This window comes from Symphalangus syndactylus, chromosome 11, assembly GCF_028878055.3.
Source record: "Symphalangus syndactylus isolate Jambi chromosome 11, NHGRI_mSymSyn1-v2.1_pri, whole genome shotgun sequence".
Lineage (NCBI taxonomy): Eukaryota > Metazoa > Chordata > Mammalia > Primates > Hylobatidae > Symphalangus > Symphalangus syndactylus.
In genome coordinates, this window is record NC_072433.2 from 38,238,430 (window position 1) to 38,260,482 (window position 22,053).

Genomic DNA, 22,053 nt, shown 5'->3' on the forward strand with positions numbered 1-22,053 from the left:
AGACTCTGGTAGAAAGTTTAACACCTCAGTTTCCTTTGAAATGGGGACTGATATCTCCCTATTGCACAGAATAATGTGGAATCTTAATGAAAACATTCTGTCTTTCCCATCAAGTACATGGCCCAAGACCAGCTGGACCCTCCCTGAAATGTGCATTATGAACAGAGTTGGAGTTTGCTCATTTTAACTGCAGTGGCCAGGGAGGTTGTAAGGCTGTTCCTGCAGCCAGGACCTCTGAAGCTTCCTGGCTGTGAGTTTTCCCTTGAGTCTACTCCCTGGCCTTAAAAATAATTCCACTTTGGCGTCCGTCAGCCAGTCTATCTTATTGCTTGCAAATGAAGAATCTTGATTAATATTCTAAGTGTCACTGTGAAGGTGAAATGAGATAAAAGATGGGAAATTAACTGTGAAGTGCTATCCAAATAAAAGTACATAAAAGAATCCTCTATGTAAAAGGATACTACTAAATAAAAAGTATGCAAAAATACTTCCAAAACATAAAACACATTTGAAAAGGAGGATTAAAAAATAACCAATGTAAAGCATAATTCTTGCCTTACTGAAAAAAAAGCTAATTATAGTTTTAAGCCCTCCTTTTTTCCCTTCCCCTTCCCCAAACCAAGGTCTAGGCTAGATAAAAATCTCACAGCTTCTTTCAAAACGTAATTACTGTGATTAAGGGCCAAATTTTATATCAGATCTTTCATTGGTAAATCAAAAATGACCGTTTGCTCAACTAAACTTATAATTACACATACAATCCCCAAACAGAAACAGAAATATCTAGATCAGAATAAGTTAGCTATGTGTGTAATTTTAGGTTTTATGATGAATAAGTCTGTAAAAGCTGAAGGGTTTAAACTTTGGAAAAAGTCTGGCCCTTGCCTTATGACCATCTGCTAAGCATCACCCATTTAGGTTCTTTATAGGCCTAGCAGTTAACACAGTTTAAACCAATCTGAAATAAAAAATAAACTCAGGGGCTCTTCTGTCAATGATAGTGCACATGAAAATTCCTAAGGCTTATCCCAATTGGCCTCTAAGACATAAGAAAGAACTCTTGGAAGAAGAAAAGTCTTTCTAGATAATAGAGGGGGGGAAAGACTTCTTGGAATTGCAGGGAGACGTTCTTCTCCAAGAAAGTCAGGAAGAGATGAGTAGAAAACAGAAACAGAGAAGGTCTGCAGCTCTCCTGCCAGACAAAAGCAAGGAAACTACGTGGCTGTACAACAAGAGCCAATATACATAGCTTAGCAAGACAAGGAGAGAAATGAAGTTTCTCTTTTACTTGAGAGACAACCTTAGAACTAAAAGTGAGTATCATATTTAAACATACTGATTAGATGAAGCCCCTTTACTCTCAGAACAGAACATACATTTTGGGAATGTATTCTTCCCTCTTGTTTTGCACTTGTAAGTAAGTGGTCCTCAAAATTCAAACTTCATCAAGCTCTGTGGGAACCAGGGACATGAATTTTATTCTTCTGCTCCCAATTTAGATCCCTGTATTGCTGTGAAAATATATGTGATACTACAGGAAGACATGAAGGGTAGGAACTTGGGACATTTATGATGGTGTTCACCTGACGCCACAATGACAAAACAAATTTTATTAGAAAAAGTACCACTGAAAATATCACTGACATACAGAATGAGAAAATAACGATAGATCAGAACTTTCCAGAGAGTGAATTAGGATGACTAGTGACAGGTGGTGTTTATTTATAAACTTCCCTTTGGGGCTTCAAAATGGGGAAGCTGAAAAGAAATAATTTTTTAAGTTATCTTGTGAAATCTCCTGCTCTTCAATCTTGATGCTGTTAATTAGGCTACTTCTAGAGACTTTTTTGCTTAAATAAATGCTTGTGTTTTCTTTATTCTCAGTAGCAACTGACTTAATCACATTATTGTCCTGTACATGTCACAGCAGATCTATAAAATCACATAATAGATTCACTGATTTTCAAATAATACACTTAGAGTCAACACTTGTTTACAAGGCAGACCAAGATGCTTTCAATGGGGCTGACAGTACCTTAAATGCCACCTGGATGATCTCCTCTGTGTTGGAAGGGTTGCACAAGACAGCCAGGCCAATCACATACTCTCGGAAGTCGATACTGCCATCATGGTTCTGTGAAAGGATAGGATAAATCAATTAGGAGGGCCACTAGTGGAATTATTATTAATCCTACTACGAGGTGAAATTCAGGTATGTCTTATAGCTCAACCTCATCATTCACTGTTTGGAGACAAGTCTCACTGAGAAGGAACAGCAAGCAAGTAGCCCAACTATTCCCAAGAAGGAAGAAAAATATATTTTCTGTTCAGCAATAAATATAAACTTCTCATGACTGGGGCCATTTATCATGGCTCTGTGGCACCCAGTGTGGGTTCTTGAGCTCAGCTTTGCCATGATGGGAGCCCCTCTGGGAGGCAGGACCTATGAGTTTCATCCTTTGTGGAAGTGAAGTGTTCATTCCACCATTACTGGTGGTCCTGCCATAAAGACCAACACCAAAGGGTCATTAAGGGTCCTAAGGGGTTACTAAGCAATATTCCACATGTGGTTAATGGAAAGAAAAGAAAAAGGGCAATAATCACAGCTACATTTTTTCTTTCTTCCAGGCTTAATCTGCAGTAAACCAGGAGCAACTGAAGCAAACTTGGGCAGCTTTAATAGCCCTGGGGGACATCAGCCCAGAAGATCTTACACTTCTAAGCCACTGAAAATAAAGCATAACTAGTATAATACACCTTAGGAGGCATTGCCTGATGGCAATATAAAGGAAGAAATTGATCATTGTAATTCGGGCTGACTAAATACAGAGTTTTCCCTGTACATTAACTGTTTACCTAGACAGGAGCACTAAGAAGATGAAAATGGAGAGAAGAAAGCTTAGGAGAAAAGGAAGAAAGAGAGAGACAGATAAGGTAGAAAGTAGGGAGGACTGAAGGAAGAGAGGCCATATAGAGAACTAAAAAAGAAAGAGGGAGAAGAGGAGAAAGGACAAATGCGATGGAAGTGTTAGAAAAAGATAGAGAGGTGGAGGGAGGGTAGGAGGAGGGAGAAAGAAAGAGAACTGTAAGTAAGTACTTGATTATAATACCAGGTGTTAGAATCATTTTGGCAGCAAAATTTTCAACTGATAAATTCCCAGATAAAGTATGAACTAGTAACAACAAAGCTAGGGCAGTACTTAATTTGATAGGCTAATAATAATATTTGACACAACAAGAGTATGATAATCATCTGTGATGAAGTATCTACACTTCAGTCAAAAGTTTCTTAAAAGCAAGGGCTGTTTCCTTTGTGTAACCGTGTATTCTCATTCCGAGGCACAGAGACAGGGGCTAAGAAAACAAAAAACAAAAAACAAAAAAACCCAACTTGTTCTCATCTACCCTTACCTACTACTCTAGGTTCATAGAACTTTCACTTTAAAACACTAAGGTAAGAATTCTTTGCTGGAGATTCATGGATGAATTTGGGGAAGGAAGGGCTGTGAAGCCCCTGAAATGGTAAGCAATTTTTATGACATCTTTCTAGAGAAAAATGTAGCTTTTATCAGCTTCTCAAAGCAACCAAAACTTAAAAAGTTAAGAATCATTTTCACCATATTACTTTATCTTACTGCAGGGCAGAAACTAAAAAGAGTAATAATCTAATTTCGTTTTCCCACCAGAGAAGGTAGAAACAGAGGTTTCAAGATTTCCCTAAAGGAACAAGGTTTATTCCTGAAACAAACATTCAGGTCATCTGACTTCCTTTTGTCTGATTACGTCTGTTGGAGAGCTGGGTTTTTTTTCTCGTTGTTTTTTGTTTTTCCTTTTCTTTAATCAGCTTTATTTGTGTTGATTACGTTTACATTCAACAGAATGCATCTATTTTAAATGTACAGTTTGATGTGTTTTTTGGTCTTTGGTTTTTTTTAAAGATATGCTCTTACTCTCTTGCCCAGGCCGGAGTGCAGTGGCTATCCATAGGCACGATCATAAGCGCACTACAGGCTTGAACTCCTTGTCTCAAGAGATCCTTCCACTTCATCCTCCAAAGGAGCTGTAACTACAGATGTGTGCCACCACACCCAGCTTAGTTTGATGTGTTTTGACAAATATATACACCATGGTAACCAGCGCCACAGTCAATATCTACATTTCACCACTCCAGAAGTTTCAGAGAAGGCAGAGTATTAAAGGAAATAATTTCCTTCTTTGCCACCACCATTTAATTTTCTTATGCACTCTGGAGGGCTGTTTTTACTGAACCTTAGAGGTTGAGGAGCTTCTTGAACCATGGCTATATTGCTCAACATAGATACACTTCTTCTGCAATTAGCTTTTTCCACTAAGCAACATAGAAGTCTTAAATAGAAGTTCTTAAGAACAGATCCAAGAATGATTTATGGACACTGAAGTTACTATCATAGATTGTCTGTATAATTGGAAATACTCCTTTGAATTTATGTTGTATCTTTATTGTGAGATACCCAGTTTTTATCTATACTACCAAACCCTATGTGTAACACAGGTCAAGAAGCATCATTAAGTCATTTTGCAGATGGAGAAATAGAAATGTGACAAACTCTTAACATTACCACTAGTCACAGAACAAGGTAACATTCTGGACCCCTAATTTCATTAACATATGAGTGGTTTTGAATGACAAAGAATGTTAAAGCAGAATCTTGATGATCACAAGACAGGGTATATGAATCTTTTCATCCTAGTAATGTGAAGGAAAAAGCAGCATGGAAATTATTCTGAGAGATTATATTATTGGATTAGTAAGTCAATATACTGTTAAGATTCCAAATTCAGAATAACAAAATTTAGAACTGGAAGGAATCTTATAAATCATCCATTTAACTTCTTCATTTTACCAATGAAAAAAATGAGACAAAAGTTTCTCTTGAGGTCACAAAACTCACTATTGCCATAGCTGCAATTAAAATTTAGATAATCTGGCTGCTTACTAAAGCAAATAGCTTGATAAAATGTACCCCAAAACAGATAAAAATTATACAGCAAAATATACTATTTTTAATTCTTAAATGTCAAATCAGTATCATGATAAGAATTATTGCACAATCTTTGGTTCTTTTCTTTAAAACCTACTGAGGTCCCCAGGAAGAATTATAAACTTAATAAAAAAAAATCTAGACTTGAAAATATTTCAGGGCCACATTTCAAAGGAGACCAGCTCTGTGGAGGGAGGCCATAATCCCTCCATAACCTGTCCTAATCTGGAGCCCAGAGAAGTCCAGAGTTAGAACTAAGGAGTTACATTGGGTAAGTACAAATAGAAAAGATAATGGTCTCATGGAAACTCCAGCGTGGGCCCCATCCCTTTGCTGGAAGTCAGCAGGATCAGAAAAGCATGGAAGTGTGTGTGAGGGGAGGTCACTGTGAGCTCATGGCCCCCCAGCACCTTTCATCTGCTTAGTCACACAGCACCAGCTTTCAGGGCCAACAGGAAGCTCCAGGCTACTTGTTCAAATATTGTCCACTTAAAACTCTTGAAAAAATAAGTGATTCTCATGTGTCTGATTCTCAGGTATCAGTTCCTTCCAGTTGTTTCATAGTTGAATTTATTCAACATCTTTATTCATATGGAATTAGATACTCTTTATAACTTTTTATGTTTAGTAAAATTTAAGGATATGGTTTTGAATACATTTTGCAATGATAAACTCCCAAGAAGAGGGACTATTTTTCTTTGTTACGTTATAACTGAAATATATCATCCCTGTAAATGAGAGATAATCAGTGTCATCAAAATAATTTTAAAATGTTTACATAAAACAGAATTTACTTGGCAGCAACCAACAGAAAAAGTCTTCACATCTTCAGAGATACTCTATAAATCCAAAGGAGTATTATTATTAAAATACAGTAAATTCTCAGTTATACAGAAGAGTATGAGAAGAAGTATTCTATTTAACTCAATATTCTGATTAAGAGCATATTTCTACCCATATATATAATTGAATCAGTTTTCTAGGAATATAATTGTTTTAATCTACTTAAATATTTTTAAAAAGCAATTCTGAAGGTTCTTCAAGATCAGTAGGCACATTAAATATCCATACTTTGTAAGTGCCTCCACAAATATTTTTTAAGTCCCCACTATATGGGTAGTTGTGTAATACTACTGACAAGATTTTTTTTAATAATTGTTTTTTGAAGACAAGGTCTCCCTATGTCACTCAGGCTGGACCCCCCGGGCTCAAGCAATCCTCCGCCTCAGCCTCCCAAGTAGCAGGGACTACAGGTGTGTGCCAACTTGCTTGGCTAGTTGTGGGGATTTTTTAATTTTTTTGTAGAAACGGGGTTTTGCCATGTTGCCCAGGCTAGTCTTGAACTACTGGGCTGAAAGTGATCAGCCCACCTCAGCCTCCCAAAGTGCTAAGATTATAGGCACGAGCCACCAAGCCTAGCCAGTACTGATAAGATTTCTGACTGGGGTAGCTAGATAAACCAACTTTTAAGAACACATGCATCACTACCCAAAAATATTTTTAAAGTGACCTTTAAGATCACATACAAATTTTGAATGTTTTTGGAAGTTTGCTGTTCATAGTCACAGAGTACATGATTCTTTTTCCTTTTTTATAGGTTATAAAATTTAGTGGATTATATCAAGATAAAGTTACTTTTCAAAATCACATGGGATCTTTTGAAATTTAAAAATGTAGATGTATAATTTCACATATTTTTATCACTGAGTATGATTTTCAATTTACATGGATTAAATTACTTAATGTCAGAAATTTGAAAATAATGGCATGGCGTTATATGAATTATCTTATATAAATATTTGGCTATAAATAGTCTTGCATATAGAACAGGCAAATATTTAAAAAGGTGTCAAGTTAAATATTGCTTCTAACATTAAAAATATGCCCTTAAAATGTCAAATATTGAATGAAAACTAAGAAATTCAATCACTTGCTAGGCTATTGGTTCTACACAATGCTAAATATTTGGTTACTTGGAAAAAGTCCAGATTTTTTAGTTTCTAGTATCCACTCTGATGTCTGCGGTTACTTACACAAATTCAGAAGAGAAAAGGAGAGAAACTTAGGTAATTTCGGGATGTTTTTCCATGAGCATGCTGGAAGAGAATTGTAAAAGTAGGTAATCCCTCAACTTGAGAAGCAAGGGCAATAATACCACTCCTAGTGTGAGATGATTGTTTTAACTGTTATGAAACATTTACAATAAAGTGAGGAACAAAAATGTGGTTACATTGTTCTTTCCACAACCATCCTATGGAAAGGTTAAATTATAAACCTAATATTCTGAGACCTTAAAAGATGTCTGGCAGCTTTCCCCTTTCTTGGCTACTTTACTACATCCATGCCTAACATATTCCTGGACTTATTCTAAAATAGATTGTTATTAATGTGTGGTTGCTGGCAGCAGCCTCCTTCTTATGTAACCACACCTGGTCTAAGTAGCACACCAGACCAAGGTTAAATTACAAGTCCCTTGAGGAAAATGGATGTGATCTCTCTGCTTGGCTTGGTTCAGAATTATATGTGTGTGGTGTTTCATAAATATTATATGATGGTGATGATGGTGAACACAAAGGTCAAAAGCCAACCTCTCCACATTTCACTGGGGATTTCTAACAGGAAGCTGAGGGATGTTAACAGGCTAGTTACATCATTTCCATAGTTACAACTTTCTTCTAAATGAGTCCAAAGAGGAAGGAAGAATTTATCTGCAAACTCGGGATGACCCTCCAAAGTAGCCTGGGGTAGAGACAATGCACTAAAAATCAGAGAAGCAGAATGGGTAGAGACCAATTAAATAGCAGACAGAGGAACTGAGCACTTAAAAATGTAGCCTCTCTAGCTGTGTCTACTGGCACCGGGATTCTGAATTCTGTTTGCTCTGCTATAATAGCCTGTTATCAAAATTATAAAGCCAAACCAAGTCTGTACGCAAGAAAGGCACAACTACCCCAGCTTTTGGGTGGCATTTTCTTGGTATTTCTATTTTCCTTCTCCTGAATGCTGGCAACACTGACTCTCCTGCTTGGCCTTAGTTTTGGCTGAGACAGGCTTAAAAAATACTGTGAGGCGGCGCTACTTCAAAGCAATCAAGGCTGTCAACCTTGGCTGATCATTAGAATCACTTGGGGAGCTTTAAACATATTCATCTCTGGGCCCCACCTCTAAAGAGTCTTATTTAACTTATTTGGAGATTCAAGTATTAGTATTCCTAAAGAGCTCTCCCAGTGATTCCAAATTGCAGCCAGGGCTGAGAACAATTGCAATAGTCAGCAATATATGTTCTCTATATTGGTTTACATTCCATTTAACTGATTATTGTTCATGTGTTTTTCTTTTTTTTTTTCTTTGTTTGCTGCTTACTTCCTGCCTGTAGTTTTCAAAGATAAACGGAAGAATTTTCCTTGCTCTAAGGCAGGACAAGACACGACAGGAGCTGGCTAACGTCAACAGGGCATGCCTGATTTTGTATGAAGTATGTGTAAGAGTGAACATTTTGATTTATTAAGGCAGCTAGAGACATTTTTGAACTATGAGTATACTGTTTTATTCCCCGATGCCTTTGACTCTCTTTACAAATGTATCAAAACAAAACAAAATTGCTATGTGCTTTTTTTACTAAAGAAACAGAATTAAAGAGCTTTAGAATTTTAGATAGTAGCTCCATCATTTAAAAAAAAAAATGCTACCCTTATATAAAACTGCTTAATTTCATTATCTGAACCTGTTTCTTTACTAAGTAAGTTTCCTAAAAAGCACTTTTCATTTTTTTACATAATGGAAAAACCAGGTATAAAATTACAAGAAAAACAGATTTTGAACCTCTCTCCTCAACTTTTTAAAATGGAAAATGTATCTCCTGAGGGCTTTCTTGATTTATTCTAGGATTAAAAAAATTCATTCTTAACAACAATAACAACAATAATAAAGTTCCAACTCCTTGGAATTTATTCACTAAATAAGCAACACCTTTAAAAATCTACTCCATTAGAACTCTACCCCACAACCTCCCCATCATATATATGTAAGTCCATATAAATCCAAATCTCAAAAAGCTGATATACAAACCACTCAGAACATTTTTCATGAAATATCCATTTTAATTCAGCAGTAAAAGGCAGCACACAATCAGAAATATGTAGAGTTGTGAAAGAGCTTGCCAGGAAATGAGAGCTGTTGCACAGGGTATCAGCAACTGTGTACAGCTTGGCAAGGTTTTCAGTCCTGTCCTCAAGGGAGGGTCTTGACTTCTCAGTTCCCACTTCAGGAATACATGGTCAACTGCAGCCATTCTTTGATAGACACTTGAATCAGGCCATCTCTATCTCTATCCAGAGACTTGAAGGCACGAAACATGGCATCCAGGCGGACCAAGCAGCTGATGAAATTGTTAAAATCCATATCTCCATCTTCATTAGCATACCGGCGGACAATCATTTGGTAAAGTTGTTCATTTAGCTGGAAGCCTGCGGCCTGCAGAGCTCCCCGCAGCTGAGAACTTCCCAGAGACCCAGAATGGTCCCTGTCATACTGCTTGTAAACACACTGCCATTTCTTGATGTTGTTCCACAGATACTTAAATTCTTCAAAGCCCAGTTTCCCAGTCGTGTCACTGTCCATGACAGACACAATGCTCCGGCAGGTGTCGAGACTAAAACCATCGGTCTTCAGATCCTTGTGCTTAGAAAGGACTTTGTTGAGAATATTCATCAGATCAGTGGCACCCACCTCCATGTCTGGTCCAGCCAGCTGTGTAAATTGTTGCCGAAATCGCCTAACTTCCTCACTTTCTGAGGCCTCCACATTGGTGAAATGCTGCTGAGTGGGGGGCGGTTCTGGAGTATACTGAGCTGCTGCAGCCTCACTGATAAAATTCACAATTCCTCCAACTATCCCTCCAATATTTCTTCCTCCTCCTTCTCTTCTCTGACCACCTCCTCCAAAGAGGCCTCCAAGAGCTTCTCCAAGACCTCGATCCGCTCCTTCCAATAGAGCCTTTGCAAGAAACATGCTTTCAGTTTAACAAGCAAATGCGGCAGCAATCTTAGAGATGGTACGAAAAAAGATGAAATGGAGTTCAAGTAGTTTACATGTGGAAGAACTGGCTTTTCTTTACCTGCTCACACTGTACCACGCCCCATGATGTGATGTTTCACATCCTACTGAAGATACCTGAGTTCCAAGAGGTCCTAGCACCTGCCATATTTTACAAGGCCTCAATAAAATTGTTTTCACTCTTCCAGATATTTATAAATTATAGTATTTAGGACACCTTAGGATAATAGTTTTTTTTAAAAAAATTAAACTATGCATTTTTATGTCATTGATTTCTTAGTCCTCTGTCTCAGCACCTAAAAAATGATGTGCATTTTCCTAACAGGGAGAAGGTAAATGATGCAAGGAAATCAAAAATTTCTTTTCTAAGAAATATTTATTGTTAGGATAGAATTGAAGAAATCTGGGGTATTGGAAAATATTTATCTAATCCTCTTCCTTTAGCAAAGATTCTCAAAATCCAGTAGTCTTAAGACAAACTTAGAAGGGAGATTTTTAAAATGCAAGGTCCTGAATTTCCACTCCCAGAGATTCTGATTCCATAAGTCTGCTGTGGGGTCTGTGATCGACATTGCTAAAATCATTTTTGAGGTGTAATATACATGTAAAAAATATATCACATAAATCACAAATGGACAGCTCAAAGAATTTCACAGACTGCACACATCCCAGAGGCCTCTTCATACTTCTTTCCAGTTACTTCCCTCTTCCAAGGATAACCACTGTCCTGACATCAACACCATAGATTGATTTTTGCACCCTAAATAAATTAAATCAGACAGTACAGACTCTTTCATTTATTCCTTTTTCATTATAAAAATGTTAAATATTTTAAAATTGTGATAAAATACACATACCATAAAATATACTATTTTAACCATTTTTAAGTATAGAGTTCAGTGGCATTAAGTATATTTGCATTGTGAAACCACCACCACCAGCTATCTTCAGAACTTTTTTCATCTGGCAAAACTGAAACTGTACCCATTAAAGAATAACTCCCATTCTCCCCTTCCCCCACCCCTGGTAACCATCACTCTATTTTCTATCTCTATGACTTGACTACTCTGCATGCCTTATATAAGTGGAATTGTACAGTATTTGTTCTTTTGTCTACTTGCTTATTTCAATGAGCATAATTTCTTCAAGATTCATCCATGTTGTAGCATGTGTCAGAATTCCCTTCCTTTCTAATGATGAATAATATTATATTGCATTAATATACTCATTTTGTTTTTCCATTATCCCATTGGTGAATACTTGGGTTGCCCCTTTGGCTATTGGGAATAATGCTGCTATGAACATGGGTATACAAATATTTGTTTGAGTCTTTGCTTTCAATTCTTTTGGGTATATACCAAGAAGTGGAATTGCTGAATCAAATCATTCTATTTTTATCTTTTTAAGGAACTACCATACGCTTTTCCTTATTGACTGTACCACTTACATCCCCACCAGCAATACACACGAGTTCCAATTACTCCATATGCTTGCAAACACTTGTTATTTTCTCTTTTGTTTTGTTTTGTTTTCTAATAATGGCCATCCTAATGGGTGTAAAGTGGTATAACATTGTAGTTTTGATTCGCATTACCCTAATGATTAATGATGTTGAACATCTTTTAATGTATTAATACTTACTGGCCAAAGAAGATCTTTGGAAAAATGTCTATTTAAATCTTTTGGCCATTTTAAAATCTGGTTATTTGTTGGGTTTCTTGTTGTTGAGTTGCAGGAGTTCTTTAAATATTCTAGATATTAATCCCTTATCAGATATATAATTTGTAAATATTTTCTTTCATTATGTAGGTTACCTTTCCACTCTGTTGTTAGTGTCCTTTGATGCACAAAAGTTTAAAATTTGTATGTGGTCATATTTATCTATTTTTCTTTGGCTGCCTGTGCTTTTGGTGTAATATTCAAGAAATCATTGAGAAATCTAGTGTCATGAACCTTTTCCTCTGTTTTCACCGAAGAGTTTTATAGTTTCAGCTCTTATGTTTAGATCTTTGATCCATTTTGAGTTAACTTTTGTATATGTTAACTTTTGTATATGTGTAAGGTAAGGGTCCAACTTCATTCTTTTGCATGTGGATATATAATTTTCCCAGCACTATTTGTTGAAAAGACCATCCTTTCCCCACTGAATGGTTTTGGCATTCTTGCTGAAAATCATATGACCATATACACAAGGGCTTACTTCTGGGTTCTCTATTCTATTCCATTGGCTTATATGTCTTTCTTGAAACCAGTGCTGCACTGTTTTGATTACTGTAGGTTTGAAGTAAGGTTTGAAATGAGGAAATGTCAGGCTTTCAACTTTGTTATTCTTCTTCAAGATTGTTTTGGCTATTCAGGGTCCCTTGAAATTCCCTACGAATTTCAGGATTGATTCTTCTATTTTTGTAAAGAAACACTGGGACTTTGAAAAGGATTGCTTTAAATCCGTACATCACTGTAGGAAGTACTGACTCTTAATATTGTCTTCTAATCCATAAACATGGACTATCTTTCCATTTATTTGACTCTTCTTCAATTTCTTTCAGCAGCGCTTTGTAGTTTTCAGTGTACAAGTCTTTAGCTTCCTTCTTGAAGTCTATTCCTAAGTATTTTAATTTTTTCTATGCCATTGTAATGGAATTGTTTTCTTAGTTTCCTTTTCAGAATTGTTCATTGTTGGTTTATAAAATGCAACTGATTTTTGTGTGCTGATTCATATCCTGTAACATTGCTAAGTCCCTTAATTAGTTCTGTGTTTTGTATGTGTGAGGGGGGATCTTTGGGGTTTTCTACAAATAAGATCATATCATTTGTTAACAGAGATAATTTTACTTCTTCCTTTCTAATTCATATGCCTCTTATTTCTTTTTCTTGCCTAACTGTTCTGGCGATGATTTCCAATACCATGTTGGTAGAAGCATGAGAGTGGGCATCCTAGTCTTATTCCTGATCTTAGAGGAAAAGCTTTCAGTCTTTCATCACTGAACACAATGTTAGCTACCAGCTTTTCATATATGGTGTTTATGCACTTTCCTTCTAGTTTGTTGTGTGATTTTATCAGGGAAGAGTACCGAATTTTGTTAAATGCATTTTCTGCATCCATTGAGATGATCATGTGATTTTTCCCCTTCATTCTGAGAATATGCTATGTTATATTAACTGATTTTCATATATTGAACCATCTTGCATTCCAGGAATAAATCCCACTTGATCATGGTATATAATACTTTTAATGTCCTGTTGAATTCTGTTTGCTAGCATTTTGTTGATTTTTGCATCCATGTTCATATGGCATATTGGTCTATAGTTTTCTTCTCTCCTAGTGTTTTTATCTGACTTTGGCCTCATGGAATGAATCAGAAAGTATTCCCTCTTCTTTAATTATTTGGAAGAGTTTGAAAAGAACTGGTGTTAGTTCTTCTTTCAATGTTTGGTGGAATTTTCCAGTGAAGCCAACTGGTCCTGGGCTATTCTTTGTTGGGAGGTTTTTGGTTACTGATGTAATATCTTTGTTAGTTGTAGGTCTATTATGTGTTTTACTTCTTCATGATTCAGTCTTGGTAGGTTGTGTAGGAATTTGACAATTTCATCTAGCTTATGCAATCTGTTGGCATACAGTTGTTCATAGTACTCATTCATCATCCTTTTATTTCTGTAAAATTGGTAGCAATGTCTTCTCTTTCATTTCTGGTTTTATGTGTCTGGCTTTTTCCCCCCTCAACAGTATATTTTTGAGATTTGAGTTTATGTTTTTAATAGGCATCTTCAGAAGTCAGTCTGTAACAGGTAGCCTGGATAATACTTTGAGAAATCCTACCTTTAATACTAGTTATAGTCAGAGTACAGGTCCTCCAGAGGTTATTGGAAGTTCTATTGGTGAACTTGGGGAAAAGCAGCTAGGACTTAATGATTAAGTCATTATATTACTTAGCATTTGGGGTCTGAATTTCAAATCTACAAAATGATAATAATAATATCGCCCTTGCTTACTTCAAATGATTCAATCTGATTTATTATGTATCAGGACTTCAGCTAGTACTTAGGTTACAAAGGTGAATAAAGCAGGATGGCTGTGCTCAAAAATCAAGTAGAACTACAGGAAACTGGTATAATTATAATATGAAGTCTATGTTCACATTTCTACTATTAATACTAATCTATTATATTTGTATATAATATGTTTTAGTATTTAGGTTTCATTGAATTCCTCTGAAAGATACAAATGAATTTTAGATAAGGTAAGAAAAACTCAAGAAAAGTTAAGCTAGTTATCCAAGGTCATGCAGCTAGTACACTGTCCTATGATATCAAACCAGTAGAGGCACACAAAAAGGGATCAGTGAATTCTTCTGAGGCAAAGGAAAGGAGAACATTTACCTATAGAAGAGATCATGTGTAGGCCTGACTGGAGGCTGAGTCTCAGAGTTCTCCAAATAGATAAGGGATATAAAAGGACAGTCTAGCAAAAATACAGAAGAGCTACAGAATATGAGGTATTCAAGAGATGGTGAATAGTACAATGTGATGAGACTCTATTGCTAGGAGTGATGAGAGATAAAGAGAGATCAACAAAATGGAATCAGATTGGAAAGGGTTTTGAACTGCTATGTGGCAGAGTCTCACAAGTAATTGTAGAAACTACTGACAGCTCAAATGCAAAGTCAAAAGGAGATTAGATGTGAAATTGCTTTGGAAATTATGTAATTCTAGAACTGAATAATGATTATTCTAGCTATTATTAGGGAGAGAATAGTAGCCAGGGGACATCACTCTGTCCAGGACATGAGAGCAATGTCCTGTCTTCTGCCACACTGAGTGGTTTGTGTAAAACTTTCCAACAACTGATTTTATTTCTCATAGGCACAATGAAATGGCCTCTGTGAACACCAAAAACCAAATGTCTTCTTTAACTACTCAGCAAAAGTATCGCAAAAGAACTGTCTTCCTTTTAGGGAATCACAAGGGGCCATCTGGCTTTAGACAGATTTAAACCCATTCATATAAGCTTCTCTCAGAGAAAATTACATGAACTTTGTTTTTATAATACTGCAAATTAACTTGATGATATCGACTGTCATATAAAATGTGCCTCCTTGTGCCCGTCTGAAGTGTTTTTTTTTGCTGTGGTTTAAATCCAATTCTTCTCATTTATTTTCTGTGAAGATGGAGGGCATTTGGCTAACAGTTTCTCATAAGCCATCATAGAATAAAAGACTATTATTAGATTAACAAGCTTTTTCTCCTCTGGATGATTTAATCCCCTATGGCTATTTATTAGAACATTAATAGCAACCTTAATTGCTGTCTGTGGGAACTCTACCATCCATATCTGCAAAAAAAAAAAAAAAAAGTGTAGGAGGGGAAGAAGCCACATCTGATGGATAATTTAGTCCCAATTTGGGGAACAAAGTTATTAGACTTAAAAAGTACACAATGAGACACAATGTTATTAAAAACTTTATTCAAAATAGTCCAAAAATGGAAAAAACCTAAATGTGTACCAACTGGCAAATGGATAAGGAAAATATGATGTGTCCACATAAAAGAATACAATTTGGCAATAAAATGATGACTGATACATGCTACAAGATAGATAAACCTTAAAACATTATTCTAAGTGAAAGAAGCCAGACACAAAAGACATACATTATAGGATTCCATTTATATAAAATGTCCAGAAAAGGCAAATCGATAGAGATAGAAAGTTGATTGGTGGTTGCCTAGGGCTAGGGGATAAGTAGGTGACAGGAACTAACAGTTAGTGACATAAAAAATCATACTGGGGTGATGGCAATGTTCTAAAACTGCTTGAAAGTTGATGACTGCACAACTTGGTAAATTTACAAAAAAAATTATTGAACTGTATACTTGGGTGAATTAGGATATGTAAAATATGCCTCAAGAGAATTATTTTTTAAAAATAGTGACAGTTTGTAGTAAAAAAGAATACCAAACTAGGAATCCTAGTCTCAGTCCTGCAATTAACCAGCTGTGTGGCCTTGGGCATGTAACTTCCTCTCTTGAGCTGGCAATCTTCTGCAAAATGAAGAAGATGGGCAATTTGATACCCAAAGGTCTGTTTAGCACTACAATTCTGTGAATCTAGACTTGTGACAGCAACATCATTCTTGGATTTAGTTTCCTTCTGGTGCCTACACCTTTTTATGCTATATATTAATTTAATTTAATCTTTCTTTATCTGGGTCTGGTTCTACAACTTTTAAAGACATGCTCACTTACCCTTATTCCCACTTTGACATATTGTCTGGTGACTGCAACCTATTAAGCACGTTGCTTTCCAAACAGAATTCCAAGGGGAATTGAACCTCATCTAGTATAACACAGAAGGACTCACAACTCCCATTTTAGATGAAGCCTTTCTGTCAAGTGGGGCTTTCATCTAACTGCAATATGATCTGGACCAGACCTTCCTAATTTGTTGATAAGAATGTCATGTTGGATGAAATCAAAAGCCTTTCTAGAGTCATATAGATGAAATCTATTTCGTTTTCCTTATCATCTTGGACTGTCATTCTGTCATACAGGGAAATTAAATTGGTCTGACACAATTTTCTTTTTACAAAGCCTTGGTCTTTACTTCCTTGTGCTCTTGGAGGAGGCCAGTAATTACTCCCTTGCTCTAGTTTAAAAAGTTACATTTTAATTTTACAGTCTCCTTTCTGTTTCCTCTGTGCATCTCCCAAGTATACTTGCACTGAGAAGCCAAAAGTAAAGCATATAATTCTCATGTCTAAATGGACATTTTAGTTAACTACACTCAGACACAGAAAATACTATAATGGACTAAATGGAGGAGTTAAGTGAACCTGAGAATTGAATAGGGAAATACTCAGACATATAGAACCAAACTTTCAAGGCAGCTTATACAACTGAATAGAAAAGTTTATGCATCACACCCAGAAAGTTATAGCTTTTTTTTTTTTGCAAACTGTATCATATAAGTTGTGGAATAGACTTCATAGCAAATCCTGATTGACGGATTGGAATCAAAATGGTTCTTTTCATGTGAATTATGAAATACTGTATTACATATAAAACCTGAACTGGAAACTTAAAAGATAGAAGACTTTACTGTTTGTTTCCAGTCATTTAAGCCACCTAAGTGCCCTGTCCTAACTCTCAGCATGAGCAGAAAACCTGCACACTACAGCACCCTACCTTCTCTAACAGGAAGGGGCAGGCAAGGATGTTTGTTATTATTGGCACTCAAGATTTAACACTTGAACTAATACCAAGAACAAGAACAGGGCAGACAGGAAAAACTTGGAATAAAGAAACACATTCATTCCACATAATGTGAAACAGTAATAAAACATCTACAGAAGTTTACAATAGCCAAGAAGGCTGGATTGCCAAAGTGCTAAAGTATATACAAACTTTTCCTGTCTAGTATTTAAACAAAGTACATAGTAATGCCAGAAGAACTAAGTACTTGTTAGGAGTAGAAATGGGAAAAATCATGGCCGTTGTTAAATTTCTTACACAATGGAAATCATAACCATCTATCTAAATTTTACTAAGGAATAATCTATGATGCACATAATGGTGTTGGTAAAAAGAGAAAGTGAGCTCATGCCAGGCTACAGCTTAGAATTAGAAATCAATTTCCTCACTCTTTTCCTCTCCTCTGTGAAGATGAATGATACATCATTACTTACAACTATGGGAGGATAGTAACAAGAGCTAGACAGATTAGTCAATAATAAAGAGTCTTAGTGATCCCTTTAAATCAGATGTAGAATACCCACAAATTAATAACAGTCACTATAAGTCAGACTTACAGTGACTTGTAGTAATCCTTCAATCCAGTTCTTAAACCTATGAGCATGCTTTGTTTTCATCAGCTTAGGAAATACAGTAGGGACCAGTGAACTACAGCTGGTGGGCCAAATCCAATCTGGGCCTGTTTTGTAAATAAAGTTTTATTGGGACACAGTCATGCTATTCATCTATGTATTTTTATGGCCATTTCTGCTCTATAATAGTGGAAATGAATAGTTGTAACAAACACCATATGGTCTGCAAAGTCAAAAATATTTTCTATCTGGTCCTTTACAGAAAAAGTTTCCTGACTGAAATATAGCTTTGCTGCTAGTGAGTATGTTGACAGTGTTAGATAGAAAATTAAGATGAATGCATCTTGAGATGTAGTGTGGAAGAAATATGACTTGCTTGTGGTAGGAGGTAAGAGACAGATAATATGGTATATTGGCAAGTTTGCAAAAAAAATTATGCGCTTATAGAAATATGTGAGAACTGTTTTATAGGTACAGAAGATAACACTGCCAGGGCAGCACACAACTGCTGAATAACACGGTGCTGAAGGGGGATGAAATGAACAATGATGTTGTTTGGACATTGCAAGACATTGTTATAACTGTAAAAATGATTGTGCTATAATTAATTCTGATTTAGCCAGTGTAAAAATTTCTTAATCTTGTTAAGTGTCTTTGAATCCCTTCAAGTGTGCTGGCATAACGTCTACTCTTAATCTGAATTGTAAACATAAAAAATGTTGAGAAGCCATTGTTTTAAACCATTGTTTAAGCTCTTAGCTGTCACTCATCTGGACATTTAACTAATCCCCAATGAACCTCTGAACCAGAGAGTTAAGAACACATTCACGAAAATAAGAAGCAAAATTAAACCTAAAGATGAAAAGGGTCTTTTTTGTTTTTCAAAGATATGAGACCTTTCCAAAGGAAATTATCCCAAACTAGTGAACTATGCCATGCTTTGGATCGTGAATACCACATTTCTGTTGGGCCTTCAAACTGTCTGCCATCAAATATCTGAGAATGTAAAGACATGTTAGAAGGAGCTAATAGCATATTTTTGTAGGATAAATTGAGACAAAAACAAAAAACATTATGAAGTTTTTGTAGACTAACCAAGAATGTAGGTGGGAAGAAAAAGTAAAGGAATGGTGGAGAGATATTGAGGTTTTCCCTCCATCCCCCAAATGCCAACCGCAACAGCATTAGACTTGAGGAAAGATGAGAAAAGAAAAGAAGAAAGGGGGAAAGGAGGATAAAGTGGGAAGGGAACATGGGAAGGGCTTATGGGAGCATTTTTCCAATGCAGGAATTTCTAGCTGCTGAAAGAGCAACAGGGACACCTTACCTTTTCTCTTTCCCATCCTTCCTCCCCTTCCTCCCATTGTGTGCTTAGATTAGCAAGATAAACTACCCTGAAAGAAACAAACTATGGAGCTGCTGAAATTTCTTGCCTTTCTCATCAAACGTCCCTCTGCTAAATCACTCACAGAGACTGACAAAACAAGCCTAGCATGGAAAGTGGGTATGTAGATAAGGTGTGGCATCAATTGCACAATTCAGCTTCTCAAAACAAAGTAAATCTTCACAGGCACAGACATTCAAGTGTGTTCAGAACAGAAAGAGAGAGAGAGGAAGACAGAGAGAGAGACAGAGACAGAGACAGAGAGAGAAAGGAAAAAAGGAAAAAGGAAGGCAAGAAAGGTGAAAATGCATTAATCATTAATTCTCCAGACTATTTTCTCTACCTTCCAGTATGTTGGAGATCAAAAGAAAAGTGCTTTGAAGAACGGTTACGGTTTATATCTAAACCTCAGACATACCATACAAAGAAGTAAAACAAACAAACAAACAACATCCAAAAAAAACCCCCACAATTATAAAATAATATGTCAGCCTACCAAATCAGTTCATGCGAAAATGCGGTAACCAAATAGGTTACAAAGGCTCATCAGTCTTCCAACTGCCTGGGCCAATTGTTATCTCTAGTCTGAGTTAGTCAATCAGCTAGCTGGCAGTTATTTTAAACTTTGGTTTATATCCCCTTCGCCACTCAAATCTTCCTATACTCAACAGTGCTGTACAAACAATGAGGGTGTTGGCAGGTATCATCAATCATCAAAGACAGAATTGGTGTCACAGCAATTCTTTTTTTTTTTTTTTTTTGAGACGGAGTCTCACTCTGTCGTCCAGGCTGGAGTGCAGTGGCGCGATCTTGGCTCACTGCAAGCTCCGCCTCATGGGTTCACGCCATTCTCCTGCCTCAGCCTCCCGAGTAGCTGGGACTACAGGCGCCTGCAACCACGCCCAGCTAATTTTTTTTGTATTTTTAGTAGAGACGGGGTTTCACCGTGTTAGCCAAGATGGTCTCGATCTCCTGACCTTGTGATCCGCCCGCCTCGGCCTCCCAAAGTGCTGGGATTACAGGCGTGAGCCACCGCACCCGGCCCTGGTGTCATAACAATTCTGTAACTGCTAGCTATAATAGTTTGGCACCTGAAGGACAGGGCAAGCTCTACAGATATTATTTTTAATTTTGATTAAAAATCCTGATGAGCACAATGTCTAAGATATGCTATAAACTTCATCCTTTGTCCCTGTTTCATGTCCCTTCCTATTTCCCTATCTCCTGTCCTGGTTTGTACATCCCTGCCATGTTCTTTCCCATCGCTAGTTTCATATATATAGAAATTTTATTTAAAATTACTTGCATGGTTTCTAAAACCATAGTGGAAAATGCTATATAAATCTCAGAAATATTAGTAATCATACAAGTAAAAAGGTACCTCTAATTTTCCAACTTGTGCAGTTACATCCAATAATTTACTTGTGGCTGGAGTGGTAACTCATGCCTGTAATCCCAGCACTTTGGGAGGCCAAGTTGGGTGGATCACCTGAGGTCAGGAGTTCAAAACCAGCCTGGCCAACATTGTGAAGCCTTGTCTCTACTAAAAATATAAAAATTAGCCAGGTGTAGGAGTGCATGCCTGTAATCCCAGCTACTTGGGAGGCTGAGGCAGGAGAATCACTTGGACCCGGGAGGCAGAGGTTGCAGTGAGCTGAGATCACGCCACTGCACTACAGCCTGGGTGACAGGGTGATATTCAGTCTCAAGAAAAAAACAAACAAACAATAAGTTACTTCTTTCTTCCCCTAAATCTTCATTGCACTTTATAGTAGTACTGCTGCAGTCATACAATAGTATTTCATAGATGAAGACAGATTATTTCTATGCTCCATGCAAGCCCAGAAGAGAGGTCCAGGCACTAAACCTAAAGGAAGGTTGCTTAACAGCATCTTGTTAAAGAATAGTTCATCTATGAGATCACAGAATAAGTCATTAGAAGAATTTAGTGTGCTCTGGGAAAAAAGAAAAAAGCCCGGGTTATTTTGGTCATCAAGCCATGTTTTCTTTACAAACTACTTTTTTTTCCCCAACAGTAAATATAAAACTGGAACTTTTGCTACACGCCAAGATGGATGGAATCTTTAGCCAGCCTATCATTCTCGACTATAACTAGAAACTTTGAACAAAATACAAAAAGCAGCTACTTCTGGACAAAATACCGTAAGAGGATGATTGGTGAGGAAAGTCAAAACTTGAAGAACAACTAGTAAGGCTGTAAAACCATGGAGGCCACTTAAAGTAAGACATTATTAAACTGTTGAAAGAAAAGAACAGTCAACTCAGAATTCTAAATACAAGCATATCTCATGTTACTGTTCTTTGCTTTACTGCACTTCACAGACAATGTATTTTTTGTAACAATTTGAAGATTTGTAACAACCCTGCATGAGCAAGTCTATCAGTGCCATTTTTCCAACAGCATGTGCTCACTTCATGTCTTCATGTCACGTGTTGATAATTCTCCTAATATTTCAAAAAAGTTGTTATTATTATATCTGCTATGGTGATCTATAATTTGTGATCTTTGATGCTACTATTATAATTGCTTTGGAGCACTACAAACTCTGCCCATGTAAGATGGCAAACTTAATTGATAAATGTGTGTGTTCTGATTGTTTCAGGGACTGACTGGCCATTCCCAGTCTTGCTTCCTCTCCTTGGTCCTCCCTGTTTCCTGGACACAACAATACTGAAATTAGGCCGAGTAATAACCCTACGACGGCCTCTAAGTGTTCAGGTGACATAAATGGTTGTACATTTCTTACTTTACATC

The 22,053-nt window shown here is 36.7% G+C and overlaps 2 protein-coding genes across 3 annotated transcripts in view; both read right to left on the reverse strand.

Moving 5' to 3' along the window:
* The window catches only part of LPCAT2 (lysophosphatidylcholine acyltransferase 2), a 77,395-nt gene that overhangs the window by 9,983 nt on the left and 45,359 nt on the right, over positions 1-22,053 (reverse strand). For both annotated transcript variants that reach the window (XM_055299276.2, XM_055299277.2), the window contains one exon: positions 2,036-2,134. In XM_055299276.2, the coding sequence (XP_055155251.1) occupies positions 2,036-2,134 (99 nt within the window). The remainder of the gene's footprint in view (positions 1-2,035; positions 2,135-22,053) is intronic.
* Positions 9,108-10,104, reverse strand: CAPNS2 (calpain small subunit 2). Its single transcript, XM_055299278.1, has one exon. The coding sequence runs from the start codon at positions 10,029-10,031 to the stop codon at positions 9,285-9,287; it is 747 nt and encodes a 248-aa protein (XP_055155253.1). The 5' UTR covers positions 10,032-10,104; the 3' UTR covers positions 9,108-9,284.

Bases quoted from the DNA above. Each gene is read 5' to 3' on its own strand.
- CAPNS2 (XM_055299278.1), bottom strand. From the start codon at position 10,031: ATGTTTCTTGCAAAGGCTCTATTGGAAGGAGCGGATCGAGGTCTTGGA.